Genomic DNA, 18,665 nt, shown 5'->3' on the forward strand with positions numbered 1-18,665 from the left:
AAGGTGAAGCAACTTGGGGCTGGCGCGGGCCCTTGGCCAACACAGTGTCGTCTGCTGGCACTTCGTGCTATTGTAGATGTACTTAATTGTTATTGCCACTGTTTGGCTACTCGCTCAGCCACATAGACGTAATTGCTTTGATAATCGAACAGAGTAAAGCCCAAAAGGAAATCTAAATTTGGCAAAGGACGCACGCAAGCTACTTACGCCCTATATTACAGCTGATTTTCGTTGTTTGTTATTGTTATGCAAATGCTCGTATCGCATACAGAAACATTTTCGCAGTAAATTGTTGTAGTTCAGCTTATACTACCAAGAAGTCTCAGAGATAGCTTTGCTATAAGATTACGTATACGCCACGGGTCACCGGTTGTCTTTTCATTAAGTTAACTTAATCGTCGCTGGCATCTAATGAAACAGAGAATCATAATCTCATCCGCTGTTGACGTCAGTCTTTCCCATTAGGTATGTACGGCCGTAGTCATCGGTAGTCAATACGCCGCTGACGTAATCTGGACAAGGTAATCAATGCAGCACAGAAGCCGGGAAGACGGAACAACAACGACGCCTACGTAACACGGCCACAAAGATGATAAAAACTTCTTGCTGCTCTTGTTATTGCTACGAATATTCTTGTTCTTATGGTCATCAGTGAGAAACTGGGTCAATCTCTTTCTCTGATGCTCACACCCAGAAGTCTCTGATGGGCCGCAAAAACGATATGAACCTAAGCAAAGTCTTGAACTTCAAATGTCAAACTCACCCAGAGGTTGTTAAGGAAGTCACATGAGTTCTGTATCCCTTAAAGGTTATTATTAATTTGTGGTGTAATGGTGAGGCAGATAATTCCCACACGTTAAAGCGAGTAAACATAGCTCGAAAATTAAAAATTATTTCTAAAATATGGCGAAAGCTTTTACTAAAACCTTTGAATTTTCAGTATATTCATTCAATCAAAATAGGACAAACTAAATGAAACAATTCATATTAATTATTGTACTCACTTATGTAATGAAATGAGTATGTTGATGTTTGGAAAATAATCTCGGGTATACCTTCGTCTGATCAAATGTTAAGATGTTCCCAATACGCCCACTAGAGGCATAGCAAATCGCGAAGTACAATACAATTTCCGGTATCTCAAAAACAATGATATTTGCAGACAGACAGACTTGAATATACCCATATTCTCGCGTCGATATCAATATGATAAGGATATGGCGGGTATATTCCATTGAAGAGGTGCCAAATCGGAAAAGACTGTATTTTCTACAACCTAAAGGTTGGGCCCAACCAATAATAATATTAAATAAATAAAATATTATAAGGAGTTTAACATCTGATCTGCCTTACAAGTATTTACTACACATTATATTTTATAGTGTTAGAATCTTAATATTTAGCGAATATACTCGAGTTGACAACGATTACTATTACCAACTGCTGAATTCTAACATGTTTATTATATACCCAATCGAGGATCCTTTTTTTTGTAATTTTCAAGCGACTCCCATCAATTTCTCTGTATCTATATCAGACCCTGTCAATTTAATCTTTTACCAATAAATTTTTAAAGACAAATTGAATTAGTTAAATTAAATTGCAGTTAAACTTGTGGTTTTGAGGCCGAAGTCTATATAGCAAAGCCAAATTCAAGATTTCATAGGGCTCCTTTGGCTGCTTGGGGTACGAAGTATGTCTTTATCAAGGTCAGTCAATGCTGCCAACATTGCATGAGACAACTTTATTGAATAAACTCTAACTGTATATTAGACACACAACGAAAGTAATAAAATATTTCATATAAACAAGATTTGCTTCAAGGTTTTGAATTTCTGATGAGACATGATTTATTTCTTGAAGCAATTAACCTAATGCAGAGGAGCAAACCGTTTAGCTTAGCCTCTTCATGATTTAGGAGACCCATAAAACTGGTATACATTTGCAAATAGGATCTTCTTGAGTGCCAGCTGCTCACAATGTCCAATCAGACCAATCAATTTAGTTATGACGCAACAACACAACAGAGAAGAAGAAGAGATCCATTCCTGCAGTTTAATGGCCCAAAACGCTGCTGCAGAACCAACGGCGCCTGCCACTTCCACAAATTGCCGCAACTGCGGTTTTTTTTTAAAGAGTGCCGAGCGATTGCGTCTTGGTGGCGTGACCGAGTGCAATCGGATGTGTCCGACACGGCCACCTCCCCATGACCCCCCCCCCCCTGATATCAGCTGCCATAAATGCTGTGCTAAAGTCTTTGGCACCACTTCCGCATTCTGCGATTCCCTTTAAAGAGCTTTAAAGCCGATTAGCAGCGGGTCTCAAGTAAAAGTTACTGTTAAAGTGCATGTTAAAGGCAATGTCGATTGTGTAAGCGCCGAAAAGAAATCCATACTTGCTTATTCACGCACTGACAATAGTGGTTGAGACAATGACAACGAATCGAAAGGATACAGTGGCAAATGCCAAAAGGCTTCTAGAAGCCATCTAAAATGCGGCCAACAGCTGCAACAGCGCCAACAATGCCACACATTTTGCCAACCAATCCTGGCCAGGCCATAAACATTCAAGCCAACCCACACTCCAGACACTGCCTACCGCTGTCTTTCTCTTGGCCCTGGTAACAGTGAAATGTGTGCGAGTTTTTTTTATCGATTTTCTTTAGGCCTTTTCCTGGCACTCGCCCACGTTATTTGCCATTGTTGTTGCTGTTGCTGCTTCTGTTTTTGTTGTCCTTTTATTTTCCTGCGCTGCTTTGGCGTTCTGACATATCTTCGCTTATTTTGTATCCCTATATTAGCTGAAAGTTGTTGTAGTTGTTGGCATTTGACTGACTCTTTGCATACAACAACAATATCGATAAACACACACAAACCAAACTCTAATGGGAAGTGGGCGTGGGCTCGCCAGTGGGCGTCACCTGGAACTGGAGCTGGAGCAAGTGTGCGAACATTGAAAGTATTTGTAGCTCTAGCTATGCCCGTTGTATTATACTAATGGCAGACAGCCATGCAGCGCCATTTATCGAGCAAAAACTGTTTTCAACTTCCTCTTCTCATACCCTGTATGCCCACAAAAACTATACAAATTAAGGGTATAGCTATATGATGATGGATGATGACTTATATCAAGTTAAAATATGTTGTCTATCGAACAATATTAAGGGTATTCCGATCATACGTGTGACATCTACAGATACACCATATATAGTTCAGTTTGTATGCCTATATTTTTATGTATATACATACATATATACACCTATGTTTACTCATATATACATATATGTATGTATTTAGTTATGTACTGAAGTATACTAAGTTTAATATTATTTTCTCAGATGACTTTGTGTTTATCACTGTAACATATTGTGAATTTATTAATCGCCTCTGCTCCCCGCTACTTCGTTGTCTTCTACGCAAAGCAGCAAATCCGAATCAACAATCGAACAGGTTAAGGGACAGATAGACTATTACTAACCAAGCGATAATCAAGATCAAATATATTTGGACGCATGAGTAACAGGTTATTTTGCTTTTTATATATAATTCAATTAATTAAATAATCTTATACAATATGATTTTTTATAAGATATTATATTCAACTATATTATTATTATCATATCTTTTCAAACAATATACAGGGTATCTTATAGTAGTCAACTATTCCAATGGTTGTCGCACCATCAATACTAAACTAGCTTTTGATAAGGAACGTAATATGTATTTTGACTGCATTCGCATAAACTGGAATTCCATTGCCCTATTCGGTCTCTTTCAATCGGCGAGGCCTGATAAAGACAAGAATCGCTGAAGCCACAATGTTAACAAATCACAAAAGTGTAATTTCAGATAACCGTAAATGTTATGTTCTTCACTCCAATTATTCAATTATTCGTATGAATATTCATAGCTTCCATATCTTTTACCTTGAAGAGTTTCATACTTTGAAAAAAAAAAAAAATATGCCATAAAATATTGATTTTACTATTTCTTGCAACTAATGTGGCTTACCTACTGAATTGGATTATGCTCTATAAAATGAATTAATCATATAAAAAAAATTCTTAAAAATGCCAAGACACTTTTTTTTTAAGTACATATAAACATATGTGCGGTTATGAATGACTTATACTCAATGCTTGAATGGGCTTTGATGTATTTGTATATATTTGCGCATTCCCAGTGTATATATTAGCCACTATATATCACAACATATACGCTATTATGGTATATTATCATAATAAACAGATGTTTGTGTATCAACATTTCAAGTAATATTGGAGAAATATCTAAATTTATGGAATTCTTAAAAGAAATATGTTAAAACTATATTTAGTGTTTCTATCTGTAGCTAGCATACTAGATACATTTTTAATTTTGAAATAAATATGGAACTATAGACGAACTTTATGTAAAACAGAACTATATAACTGAAGAATAATAAATGTCAACATGAGAATCAACAATATTGATTCAATACTATTATAAATATCTATCGCATATATCTCTCAAATGTAATATATGATTATTACGAATCTAACATTTAGACTCTCAAATCAATATTGGAGAAACTATATTAATGGCTAGAGCTTTAGAGAATATCTAAACTACTAAAAAGCCAAATCTTGAATCGGAATTATCAAATTGCTTTGATAATCACTACTTCATCTAGTTGTTACCTATATTATGAAAAACAGAATTCTCTATATTTTCAGGAGAACAAAGCAATAACTCGGCTATTGTGACTGTTTCAGATCAGTGTGAATACTTTATAGGTTTTCATGAGTGGTTTGAAACATTTCACATATTATTATATGAACAAAAATATACCGTGCTTACATATTTTAAAAAGAACTGGGCATTATAGTAAAACATAGTAAAGTAACTTTTAGCTTATAAGCAAAATATACACAAATGCCTAATCTTTCTGTTAAACAGCGAAAAAGAATCATTTGTAGATAGGCCTAGGTCTAGTAGTCTAGTACTAGGTAATACCTTAAGCAAATGCGTCGGCAAGTTCTGAATGCCGCTGCTAAGATTGAGCTTAATAAAAAACTCCCATTTAATGGATGACTACGTAATGCGACATATGCATAATGTACAAAAATATTTGTTTACATATTTCGCAAGGCACATGGGACCGGTTGCCATTAGGTGTCTTCAGTTATCAGCACATATGTTGCTTATAACTAAGTAGTTGTTAACGACTAGATCCCCGGACTTAGTCGAAGCCCCCAAAGCAGCCGACAGCCGACAGCCGACATACGGCAAATAACACACACAAAAAACAAAATAAATCAATTTGCTGACGAGTATTTGTGGTACATGGAAATGGTTGATTTACTTTGTTGCTTCCGCTGTTGACATGCAACCGTTGGAGGCAGCACCGAAATGTGCCACAATAAAAATATAAACATTAGATTTTACACGCAACTTGTTTGCCCTCTGCAAATCCTATGAAAGCGACGCAAATTGAGTGAATGGTCCAAATGCAATTGGCTTTATACATGTATTTATACTCCTTTTCACTGGGAGCAAGAGTATATTGGTTTGGGGCCATACTGTTATTGCTCTTTGCTTAGCAGTTCGACTTGGTGTTTTATAAGGTGTTCAGGTTTTTATTATATATCTCCTCTGAGTACATAGAAAATCGTATAATATTCTACCCTTGGAGTATAAAAGTGAGAAGATCGATACATAGATGTTGGTAAATATACTCGGGAGTACAACAAGACCATTCGTATGTCGGGGAATATCACCATTATATAATATACTCATGATAATACCTGAGATAATCTATGAAGCTTTATCTTTTGAGAATGGAAATTACTATAACAGTTTGGTTCAAAATTGAAAGAGAACGGGAACAATTATTTTTCCATAATTTCATTTTCATATTTAATATAGATGCATAAAGTACAATATTCCGTTGATATCCTTAAAGTCTCAATTATCTAGCTATTCGGTCAGTTACAGTGTATAATATATATAGCATATATAGCAAATATAGCATATATAGCATATATAGCATATATAGCATATATAGCATATATAGCATATATAGTATATATTGTTGATTACTGCTGATCTTGCTGAAAGTCTATATAACTATTTTCCAATGATTTGTATTGCTTGCTCTATAAGCTTATCAAAAATTTCAAAATTTCTATATAAATCCGGATATAACGACTTCGCTGATAGCGTTCATACTTTTATTGCGACGTGTGGGTAATCTTATGTGGGGCATGGCATATGGATAAAAATCAGATATTCCATATTTATTGAGCTACGATCTATGTTGATCGGCTATACTGGTAGACTAATATATGCATATTCAAACTATACAGACATTTTCGTCTTCAATTCAAATATTTTTGATTAATGTAACTTTTGCGCAGTTAACGAAAATTTCTAACCACTCTTTTCTTGTACTTTCCCTAAAATTGAATTTGAATTCATTTTAAATAAAGTAAGTAAAGTAAAGTAAAGTGCGACTTACCAAAATTCGACCAGTTGTTGTTTGACCCGAGATAAGCTCTCCAGCCCAGTCTTTTGCTTCTGTCATAAATGTTCCCTCGAACTCTTGTTTGTTGCGTGACGCCTTCTGCTCCTTTTGTTTGGGATCGTTGGGTCCCAGGTCCGGCTCCTTGCGGCAGCAGATGAATGCAAACGCTCGCCATAATAATACAATGAGCAGGCCAGCAAGGAATGTGAATATGCTGGATAGCAGAAAACACCAATATTTGCGAACTTTGAGACAATCATCGGCATCGAATGGTGAATCTGTTGGATCATCGGCCAATGATTCGACAGTGCTCTGATCACACCCCGACATCCCCTGCAAGAGTGCGCAATAAATATTGATATGAGTATTGGGAAGCGACTGGCGCAATTAACAAGTTAATAACTAATTAGCTATTAAGTATCCATGAACATGTTTGCAACTATTAGCGATAACATGAATAACTAAAGACATAGTTCACAACAATTTGAGCACAAGGCGGCATCCATTTATAAAAATATTTACTATATGATATGTATGTATATACTATGTATGCATATGCATGTGTATGTATATGTTTTCATTTATTACACATACGTCACGTTTGACATTTAGAAAATCGACCACAAATTCTTTTTTTTTCGTTTTTTTTTTTTTTTTTTTTTTTTTTTTGGCTCAAGTTTGCATGGCGAAGCGCATAAATGTAAACAAAAATAAAGTACAGAGAGTGTCGGACATGAAATGCACAAAAATGATAGAAAAATATATAAAAATAAGTAGCTGACACATCACGGGATAATTGCTTACATTTGTCAATTCACTGATATTTGTGCCGATCAAACCGCTTGCCATTGCAAATAGCTTACATTGCTGCGGCTCACTGCTAGATATTTGTATTTAGATGTATATATATAAATTATATATATATACACACTATATATGTAGATAGATATGTACAATGGTGTGTAGTGATGTTGTGATTATGCTTGTTGGCCAAGAGAGACTCGCTGGGCTTTCAAGTGCATATAGGCCCCTGGCAACTTTGGACATGGCCAAGTGGCCAATGACGCCACCAAAGAGCCAAAAGACGCGACACCGAAAAACGGAACGGATCGCCACACAAAAACTTGGCACGCCTTTAAAAATAGCAACAAACAAATCTTTTCTTTTATTTTTAAAGTGATCTCGCAATGTACGCGAGGCGACGCGACGCGACGCGACACACACGCACAACGCTGAACGCTGCTCGCCACAGAACGCGGCTACAATTTGCTTGAGTTGTCACACTTCAGGCATGCGACATTTTCAGCATACGAGGGAGAAACACGAATTTCTAATGAATGGGAATGGCGCAGCAGGCTAAACTTCACTACAAACTCTATGGGTGTGTGTCTGTGGGTTATTTGCCTTTTCTATTTTCGAAATTTGCACGCTTTTCAATAACGGGGCCAACGCACTCAATGAATCACTGCGTATGCTACGTACACATGCAATAAATGTATATATGTATGTATTATAGATACATCTGCATTTGACACACACGAACTCGCGCGCACACACACACACGCGTACACACAGCACCGCAGAGCACACGCAAAGACCACAAATTCAGCCAAGCAAAAAAAGGAGGCGAACCGAGCGAACAGCCCAAACGCCGCGCACCAACTGAAAATGAACAGGCCATTACGAATGTTGCGCTGAGGAGCCTTAGCTATTCAGCTATTCAGCTACTCAGCTACTCAGCCACGCAGCTACTCAGCTACTCAGCTAGTCGGCTGCTCAGCTAGCCAACGTGCTATCTCCTGACGTGGACTGGCTCTCTGTCTGGTTGACCGCGAAAACTGACATCGCAGGCGACACACTTGAATTTAATTAAAAGCCAAAGAAAAAATACAAGAAAATCTAACAGTTATGCCAATCACAATTGCATACCCTTTCCCCCATCAAAAAGCTATGCTTATTTGGTATAAACAACAAATTTATTGCAGTTCCTTTGATGAACTGCAAGAAACAATTGTTTTTGTTGTTCTCTTCGAGAATAACCAAGCCAAGCTATATTTTCTATATAATGTAAATTAAAGTAAATGCAAAATAAAGTATGAAAAAAGTAATATACATTAATTTTGTAGTTTTAAAGCATGATCTTCAAATATTTTATTATTTTCATTAATTTATTTATTTGGATTTTTTTTTACTTATCAACAGTGAAATAAAATACAAAATAAATGTGAGCTACATAAGTAAAATTAAATGTGAACAATAAAAGGAATTGCATTATTTTTCTATTGAAACACTTTATAAAATAATAAATACTCTTTACCAAATATATGTATATATATATGTATATTTTTGAACTAAAATATTATCATATTTTTTCGACTTTAAAATTTCATTACTTCCTATATCATTGACTCAAACCTTACAAGAATATATACATGGCCACTTGAAGAGTATTTGCACGTTTGTACAATAAAGGCTGGGTATGTGTGTCGATGTGTGAGTGAGCTGCCAACAATGAATTGTTATTACAACAAGAACAACAGCAGCAGCAGGGCAAATATAAATATATAAATTATGAGTTTCTTTTTTTTCCACCCAGTGCCATTCTAAGCACACACACACATACAAATACAAGTACACGAAACACTCACACATTTTGCATTCCATCTCTCAGTCGCATTCGCTCTCTCTGTCTCTCTCTTTCCCTCTGTCTCTCTCTCTCACCCTCTTTCTGACCTGTCGCCCCATTGTGACTCCCAGCAGCAATCGAGGAACCGACAGGTTAACTCAGCCCAGTCACGCCATGTTGCCAGTAAGCTGTCGTTTCATAATTTACGCGTTTTGTTTGCTATTTCCTGCGGGGATAGACCAACAAAGAAACCCAAGCCCCACCCCGCCACCCGCCCCCGACATGCAAACAAGCTGGCCCAGTTAACTATGCCTCCGTCTTAACTATGCGTTTCCACTAGCCATAATTGCTCATCATCATCAGCCGGGCCACGCCGGGCCGGGGCAGCAGCGTTTATTTTTAATACCCTATACCCATTGAGAGTGCTTAATAAGCGGCAATATGCCTGTGTACAAAAGTATGCAACAGAAGAAGGCTAACCACGGCTATAACAAAACATCAAAGGAAATACTTTCCATGAGTGATTTTTGTTTAATTTCCTTTTTTGCTTTACGGCGATTTTTGCCTACGGTGCATCGCATTTTTCCTAGCATAATCTATTCTGACTTGGCAATCGTAGTCCCGGCACCTTTACTTGGTATCCTCTAGTCGAGCAAGACCCTAATTATAGTTATAGTTCTCCTCATATACGACACTTGCAGCGTTTCAAATTATTGCCTCATTGCATTTGGCCAATTATAAAATTTTTTTGAATTCGCGTATTTAGAAGAGTATTTTTAAAACTATCTATAGCTAGCCTTGAAATGCGAAATGCATGGAATAATGGTAAGCGCAAGTGCACGATGATGACGTATACCCATTAATAATTCAATATGAAGTCGATGTGATTATATAAGTGCCCCACTAAGAAATACCCGGAACACTTTTAAGAGATACATATACAATCTACTACCTGAACAATTGCTACATAAATAATCTAAATAATGACATTCATATTTGTAAAGCTAACATTTATCGATTTTTAACGATAGCTAATTAAGTAACTATTGAAAAAAATCAACTACTTATGGTATACAGAGTCAAGTCTGTGGCTGCATTTATAAGAGACAAACTCAAACGTACTGACAGACACAACTCTTCATTCTAATCAAGAATAAATATATTATATATGTAAGACTGGCAAGTCTCTTTCTATCTCTTCCATACACTTTCACAAACTCATGATACCCTATCTTTCCATTTTCACTGGTTTCAGGGAATAAGAAGAAGGCTCGATTCATTTTAATTGATAATTGATATGCGAAATATGCTGATAAGGCGAAGTGAACGTCAATTAGTCGGAAAATTGTATTAGAATCTAATGAGATGCTCGAATTTACTGCGATTGTACCATTGTGACACATTTAAAAGTAAGTCATTCTAGAAATCGACTATAAACTTGTTTTCTTTTGAGCATTCGAGCTGTCTATGTTGTATATTCATAAGTCAATTTATTTGTTTTAGAAATCAATCAAATTGGATTATTGCACTACTGACACTTATAATCTATGTAGAACAGGTCTATTCTGATAATGATTCGCTGCAAAGCGTATTTTCCACTGAGCTGTCGATAGACTGTAAATAAACATTGTTTTTGGCAGACAGACGACTCTCAAGATTCGAATTGACCCATTGGAAGAAATGTAATTTTAAGCACATATATGCTATAGATATAGTAGAGATATAGTTTATATTGCACACATTCGACACACAATTTGTAAATATTTTTGCACGATTCATTAAGTTTAAGGAAAAAGTAAACAACACAAATGTACCGATTAATTACACTAGCTAACAAATTTTGGTATTCAGTAATCTAGAAGACTGAAATGTTGCCAATGTCAAATGTTTTAAAAATATACTAAACTAAAAATGAATAAATCCAGTCTTATTGAGTACATTTGAGTACAATAACATCAAAAGCCAATTTTCTTTCGGGAACACTAATAATTGTACCGTAAAGTTAAATTCCTAACTTTCGAAATATCTTTTTAATATTATGCAAGCCTTTATCCATCATCCAAATATCCCTGACTTACTAAAGAGTTCCCATACACCCTCTTTTTCTCGCTATAATACACACTCATATCATTGGCATATCCCTTTTACCTTGTGAAAAGATAACAAATTTTTGAGAGGAGACATCGATATATCAGTTTCAGATACAATCACACAAGGATAAACTTTTTTTTTTTTAATACTATATCGTAATTAAAATTCAGCTCAAATAGACACGATTAATGTACTCTAGGGATAGGTTAGATCCCAACGATTCGTACTCGGATTTGGTTTGAGAACGTATAAGCTGATTTTCAGTTACCTCAAACTTGTTGACCTGTGTTATCGTTACTCAGAATGTTGATGAAAATGGTTGGTCTAGCTTGGAATTTGTGTCAAAGTGCCTTTGCTGGACTTAAGAGCTGTATACAGACTATAGAAACGACCCGCTGCTACTAATAATCTAGTCGGAGGGCGTTTAGATAGTGAAGCGATATAAATTATGGCAGAAGTCTGAACCGATGGCGACAATCAAATGGATGAAGTCACTCAACGACCAAGTGGCAATAATTTACATTGCGAACTATTGATTTTGGGGCGTGGAGGTGGGTAGATAACTTGACGCATGTCCGTCAAATTGTGGAAAGCCAAGAACTGTGAAGAACACAGATAGAGACAGCAGAGCTGACACGACAGCCAGACTGAGGCAAATGCCAAGCGACAAGCGACAAGCAGCAAGCAGCAAGCAGCCAGTTGACAAATACCCTTCGACTTTTTGAGCAATTTATGGGTCGCACTTGGCCCGCTGATTGTGGCCACTGATTGCTGACCGCTGCTGGCGTCGCGACATTACCAAGGCCGAAGGGCTTAGGGGACTGCCCACCGAGCATTGCACGTTGAGCGTTGCTTTGTCCGCTTTTGGTTTCATTTTTGTGCCACATTTGCAAAGGTCACGCAAGCTGATGCATACGTATGGAACTACTCCGCCAAACAAATTCATAAAAGCGCACACATAGATATATAGATATACATATATGTATACACATTGGCGAGTTTAGTTCAGCTAGTTCAGCTACTTGAGACCGATAGCCGTTTGCGATTCTTATTAGACAGTCATTAGTAGTTCAATGACTCATGATCGATAGCTGAACTACTTAAAAGGGCATATCGTTCACAAAAAGCGGAGCAAATTAAGTGAAATCAAATATCGGCACTAAAACCGTATATGGCCGATTTAACTATTTCAATTACATTTATTCTATACGACATAGACTTGCTCTAATTTACATGCTAAGCTATTTTGTACACTGAAACAGTTCACATATGTAGATAGGAACCAGATATGAAAATGATTCACGTCTAATTAATCCTAAAGAAAGCCGCCATTGATTTGCTTTAATGAGAGATGACCACAACATGATTGATTAACAGTTTTTTGGGTCGCACTGGTCGATCTATAGCCAGCTCGAGGTAGACTTGAGCATTAACGATAGCTAGCCTAGCTCTGGTATTGGTATACACATAAGAAAGTGTGAGTTTTACCTTTGGCGAGATGGGCGGATAAAACGGTGGCAGTTCATGACAATTTGGACACCAGCTGGCCATATTAGCTGTTTCGGTATCGTTTTTGTTTTTGTTTTCGTTTTCGGTATCGGTATCGGTATCTGGTTGGATTTTGTATTCTCTTTTGAAAGTAGAGCCAAATTAGGAGCCGCAATCGATATGGTTGTGTCCCGTCTCATATTCGCTTCTTCAAATTGTGTACGTCAGTAGATATGTGGGAGAGTGTGTTTGTATCTTTGTATATATATTTATAGAGGGGCGGGGTTAGGTTCGATTCTATCACATCTCTACTCACCTAGTACAGGCTAAACCACCGAGGCAGGGCTCCAGGGCTGCCAACATTCACACGCTCAAATCGCACATCAACGTGTAGACGATTTGTTCCAGTTGTAATTGTTGTTGTGGATTTTATACAAATAATATTGTTGTTGTTTGTTTATTTATTTATTTATTGTTGCCGTAGAAATAATCTTATAGCTGTGTTGTTTTGTGTTTTCGATTTCTATACCATTATATTCGGGTTATTATATAATCGAATTATTAATACATATAAATTGGTATTACTATATATAAATATTATATTTTTAAGTTGTTGTTTTAGAATACCGTTATTAGTTTCATTGTGCGTTTGCTTGTATTAGTTTTGATCTAAAGGCTTGCTATGAATTAAAAAATTATTTAAATTGATTAATTTATTAAATTATTATTAAACTTCACTCTCACTTTACACACATTCAATTATTTTTACTTGAGATTTTGAATTTATTATATTATAATGAATTTATTTAAAAATTATTCTCGCTATTCGCAATTCGTTGAGACAGAATTTTCGTAGTTTTTCCAATTTCCCCGGACATTAGAGTCATAAGGACTGGACCGTTAATATAGGAAAAATGAAAATGCGGCCTGGTAAATAAATAAATAAAGACGCGAAGCAACGTTTAAAGCAGAAACAGCAGCTGAGCGTCGATTTTTAGGACTAGCAGGCGTTGCTCTCTGTACCTCTCCCTCTCTGCTCTCACCCATTTTACCTTTGTCTGTCTCACTCTCACTCTCACTGTCACTCTCGCGCTCGCTTTGTGTTTGGGGCGCATGTGCTTTAGGCGTATTCCGAACGAGTGTGAAAGCTTTTTCTTTCGAGTTGAACGCACAAATTAATTTCTGTTAAGCATACGCAATGTCTGCCACAGGCATTAAATTGAGTTGAATATTTCCTTTTGCTTAAATTGATTTCGTATCATTAAGTCTGGATTATTTAATTGCCATAAATTGTTAACCACTTCCTGCAGCTGAGCTGCATGGACAGCTCCGCCAGTTGGCTGCGTAGGAATGCGAACCGTGCGCGTGAAGCGTGTACGAGGCAATGAACGATTCCAAGAGTTGCTGCAGCCTGTCGTTGAAACGGAAACACACTGCCCTAGTTTTTAGTTGTGCTCCTCGACACATATATACATACGCACATAGACGCAAACACACGCACATATACAGAGTAACATGCACACACACGTAGAGCACAAGCCGCACTGCTCAAATATCGTATGGAATATAGTACATGTTAAAGGAGCGTGTGCTGCACTTAACAAGAGTTGCCATGTTTATTATAAGTATGTAAACAGTTAAAACACGCTAATTTGCTGTAACTACTGTATAAAAACGAGCACAGCCAGTGTTGCCACTGTGTTGCTAAAAGGTAAACAGACCGACCGACCGACAGAGCGAGAAACCGACTGCCTGCCTTGGCTGGCTGTTGGCTGGCTGGGCGCGCATTGAACTCGTTTGGAATTGGGTTTAATTTCCTTGTAGGTATCTGCTGCAGCATACACATGTACACAAACACGCACATGTACACACATACACACGCGCACACCCGGACATCAGAAATGTACATGCTCGGGCACTGACTGACTGACACACATATACCAATGAACGCGCACAACGTGCGCCAACACCAACAACTACGACGACAACGAACGCGAATACGACGACGACGAATAGGAAACAACAAAAATAACATTGACGATGACAACGAAGCGTGGCTAGAACGGGGCCAGGAGCTCATTCGGCTATGGCAACGGCAACGGCAACGGCAACGGTAACAGCAATAGCAACAACAATTTGATACACGATACCCCACTGTACCAAATCTCCGGCTGCCCATCGACTTTATCATCGTGTCCTTTCGCTTGGCGTTGTCGCTGGCGTTGCGTTGTCGTTCTGTTCGTCGTCGTTAAAAACTGTTTTGTGCTCGTTTTGTGCGATTCAGCATGAAACTGGCGCACAGTGCGTGAATCGCGTATGTGCACGTGTGTATACGTGTGCTCTTGTGTGTGCGCCTCTGTGTGGGTAGGCGAGTGAATCTTTCTAGCCATGCGTGTGTGCGGACCTCCGCTTCTTTTAAATAGAAGCCCGCAGCAACGCCAGAATAAACAGAAAACGTTGCCGTGAAGATTCCAATATTTCTTTTGTCGAGCCACAGTTCCTTTGAGACTTTTTTTCAGTTGAGTTAATGCTATATTTCTCCTTCCTTTGTATTTCATTATTTCGTCAAATTATTTTACTGACGAGTTTGAGTTTTCTTTTATTGAATTGCTTGTCCAAAAATATGTTAGAATATTTTGCATATTTACAGCAATTTTTTCACTTTCATTTATTCAATTCTTTAAACCTCCATAATACATGAACGTATTAAATGGAATATATATTTTTTCTTAACTTGGCATACGCAGTTAGAAAATTTTTCACTCTCACAGTATTTGTGTGTATGTATGTATGCGTGTATGCAGTACATATATAAGTATATTATATATAAAATATATATTAAATATGTAATATAATGGATACACTTGTATTTAATTTACATAATATATACACATACTTATATATCAATGTGTGTGTGTGTATGTATGTACATAAATTTAATGAGGAACTTTTTTCCATTACTTTTCACACAGGCACACGACGCGCACAGGCCAAGCACCAACCTTTCTCGTCAGCAGCGGATACAATTCTGCGCGCTGTGAACTTAGATGACTCTTGGCTCTGTACAGCCGAAGCTCGCCTTCGAGCTTTTTCGGAATGCTAGGGGCCTGGCATGACAGGCGAAGCTTGTAATTCATTAAAACTGGCGCCAAAACTGCAACGAGAAGACAAGAGTAGCATGTATGTGTGTGTGTGTGTTTCTTTTTATATGTTTGAGTGTTGCTTATTTAGTGATCCGTTCACGTGGCGTATGGAATAAAAGAAATAATTTTCCATTGCATAACTTTGTACAAAACTGTTTTCGCTCGATTGTGTTTAATTGTAGCATACTTTCAGGTATGTATTTATATATATTCCTAATAATAAAAATGAAGCAAAATGCAATGATTATCAGCGAAAAATATCAACATAATGGCTTCATTCATTTATTTCTTTGTTAAAGTATTCGTGTTCTTTTTTAAATTTTAACTGTCGCATGGTGAGAACCAGTTGTAGGTTGGGAAGCCGCGAACTCTTAGCTACTGCATCCCTGAACTGATATCGAGCCATCGATTTTTAAATTCGATAACCAAAACAGTCGGGACGTGACTTCTGAAAAATAGGTTGCTCCGATTTGACAATCACACACAAATTTCTTACATTAGGTAACAGAAAGTACGACGAACAGTTACCAGTTACACTATGACCACAGCCGTGCTCGGTGCCGGCCTTAGTGGGCTATCAGCCGGCTATTACCTGTTGCGACGTTTCGGCAAACCTTTGACCATTTACGAAGCATCTCCACGCGTCGGCGGTTGGATACGCACCGAAGGGCACAAGGATCGGGGCTTCCTGTTCGAAGGTGGACCGCGAACAATACGCCCCAAAGGCGTAGCGGGTGCCAACACACTCGAGCTGATAGAAGAACTCGACCTGCCCATTCACCCCATTCCCAGCTCCCATGTGGCTGCAAAGAATCGCATGCTCTATGCCAAGGGACAAGTGTGCATGCTGCCAAACAGTCCCAAGGGCCTAATCCGCACAGTCCCACCTTTTACGAAGCCTTTGTATAGAGCTCTGCTCCATGACTTGTTTACGGGCAGCACTCTGGCCAAGAATGAGGACGAATCTATTTACAGCTTTACCAAAAGGCGATTCGGCAAGGAGATAGCCGATTATGCCATCAGCCCGATGATCTGTGGTATTTGTGCCGGCGACGCTCACGAAATCAGCGTGCGATTTCTCATGGAGACTCTCTTTGAGAACGAGCAGAAGTACGGTGGAGTGCTGAAGGGTGCCTTCTACGCCCGTTTCAAGGACAAAGTGGACGAGAAGAAACCGGGCTTATTTGCCAGGGGCGAGCCCAAGCTTTTCCAGCAGGCCACCAAGGAGAAGTGGGCCATGTATGGCGTCGAGGACGGCCTGGAACAGCTGCCCCGCGCTATGCGTAAATATCTAGGCGAACACGATGTGAATGTGCAGTTGAGCAGCAAATGCTCCAATCTAACCTTTAGCAGCGACGGTGCACGGATTAGCCTGCGCGACGCCGAAGTGCCGGTGAGACACGTGATAAGCGCTCTGCCAGCACACCAATTGGCGGCGGTGGTGAGGGCGCAGCATCCATCCCTGGCAGCCCAATTGTTGGAAATACCCTACGTGGACGTGGTGGTGGTCAACATCCAGTACAACAGTGACCAACTGCTGAAGCACAATGGCTTCGGCCTGCTGGTGCCGCCCGTTGAGAAGCTGCCCATACTCGGAGTGATCTTCGACAGCTGCTGCTTCGACATGGCGGGCAACACGATCCTCACCGTTATGATGGGCGGTCGCTGGTTCGACCAGTGGTTCGGCAACCAGCCGAGTCAGAAGAAGCTGCGCGACATTGCCCACCAGCACGTCCGTCAGATCCTGCAGATCAAGGAGGAGCCCGTGTTCAGCCGGGTGCACATGCTCCACAAATGCATTCCCCAGTACACAGTGGGTCACAAGCGACGCGTGGAAAACATTAGGAAGTACATCAAGGACTACAAACTGCCTTTATCCCTGTGTGGCGCAGCCTACGATGGCGTGGGCATCAACGATGTCATCTTGTCTGCGCGCAGACAGGTGGAGGAGCTGCCATCGCCGTCGGAACCTTGAACTGAAATTCACATATTTCCATTCAATAATTATTCTTTGTATATATTTGCAATTGTAACTGTGATTCGACTGATTTTCTCTATGCACATAAACTTCCCGAAATTCCCCGTCTACAACAGCCGTTTATTTGCCAAAGCCACCCAAGCAGGGCGGACTCTTCTCCGGCTCCTGCTCAGGCTCCCATTGCTTCGGTGTTTTCGCCTCGATCGAGAGCGCGTGCATAAACTCGAACCCAGCCTCCTTTAGCGCCGTCTTTATTGTGTCATTTACCAGTCGATGGCGCTGCAAGGAAAACCAAAGTTAGCTCCATCTCAATATCCTTTTCTGGTCCTCAGCTTACCTTTATCAGCGTCAAATCATTGAACTTCTCGGAGACAACGAGTACACGGAAATGTGATTCCGCCTGTTTCGGCGTGTTGTGCATGGGCGATTCATTGCTCACATCCAAAAATATCGGCTTCAGCTGCTCTGTTAGCGCCTTCCTCATCGCCGTTTCTATGGGCGGATATTGCGGCTCTTGAGACTGTGACATGTTTGCTTGTAAGCTCCTATTGGCTACTACGGTACTTCCACTAAGTAGTTGATTCACTTTTTGCGCTGAAATTCGAACGGACTGGCGCAACGTTAAGCCGAACATGTTTCTAATATTCTCGCACAGCTGTTGCACAATTACATAAACAAAATGCTATGCGGCCTACGCGAAAGCCGAAATGAACCAGTTCGGCTCAGTTCACGATAGTTGCACGTTAATTTGAAACAAATGTACCGACAGGAATTTCACATCTAAAAAATACTAACCAACTCCAGTGAATTTGCTGTGACATCCAAATCAAATATT

The 18,665-nt window shown here is 39.0% G+C and overlaps 3 protein-coding genes across 52 annotated transcripts in view; 1 reads left to right on the forward strand and 2 right to left on the reverse strand.

Moving 5' to 3' along the window:
* The window catches only part of slo (calcium-activated potassium channel slo), a 55,656-nt gene extending 39,904 nt beyond the window's left edge, over positions 1 to 15,752 (reverse strand). For 31 of the 50 annotated variants that reach the window (XM_089462424.1, XM_089462343.1, XM_089462518.1 and 28 more), the window contains exons 1-4: positions 15,671 to 15,752; positions 13,026 to 13,389; positions 12,710 to 12,917; positions 6,499 to 6,837 (exon numbers count right to left, since the gene is read on the reverse strand). In XM_089462424.1, coding sequence (XP_089318550.1) covers positions 6,499 to 6,837; positions 12,710 to 12,772 — 402 coding nt within the window. In that variant the 5' untranslated portion in view covers positions 12,773 to 12,917; positions 13,026 to 13,389; positions 15,671 to 15,752. Of the gene's footprint in view, positions 1 to 6,498; positions 6,838 to 7,308; positions 8,191 to 12,709; positions 12,918 to 13,025; positions 13,390 to 13,761; positions 14,107 to 15,605 lie in introns of those variants that run through there. The other 19 variants (XM_018012779.2, XM_018012747.2, XM_018012755.2 and 16 more) reach the window with 11 other exon arrangements.
* A 446-nt stretch (positions 15,753 to 16,198) lies between these two features.
* On the forward strand, positions 16,199 to 17,943 carry Ppox (protoporphyrinogen oxidase). The gene has a single exon (XM_018012896.2). The coding sequence runs from the start codon at positions 16,391 to 16,393 to the stop codon at positions 17,825 to 17,827; it is 1,437 nt and encodes a 478-aa protein (XP_017868385.1). The 5' UTR covers positions 16,199 to 16,390; the 3' UTR covers positions 17,828 to 17,943.
* On the reverse strand, positions 17,843 to 18,642 carry LOC108617218 (bolA-like protein DDB_G0274169). The gene is made up of 2 exons (XM_018012942.2): positions 18,168 to 18,642; positions 17,843 to 18,109 (listed from the first exon to the last, which is right to left on the reverse strand). The coding sequence occupies exons 1-2, from the start codon at positions 18,462 to 18,464 to the stop codon at positions 17,951 to 17,953; spliced, it is 456 nt and encodes a 151-aa protein (XP_017868431.1). The 5' UTR covers positions 18,465 to 18,642; the 3' UTR covers positions 17,843 to 17,950.
* Positions 18,643 to 18,665: the final 23 nt, after the last annotated feature.

The sequence above is a fragment of the Drosophila arizonae genome, chromosome 2, assembly GCF_054131065.1.
Source record: "Drosophila arizonae isolate 15081-1271.41 chromosome 2, UAZ_ARI_1.0, whole genome shotgun sequence".
In the NCBI taxonomy this organism is placed as follows: Eukaryota; Metazoa; Arthropoda; class Insecta; order Diptera; family Drosophilidae; genus Drosophila; species Drosophila arizonae.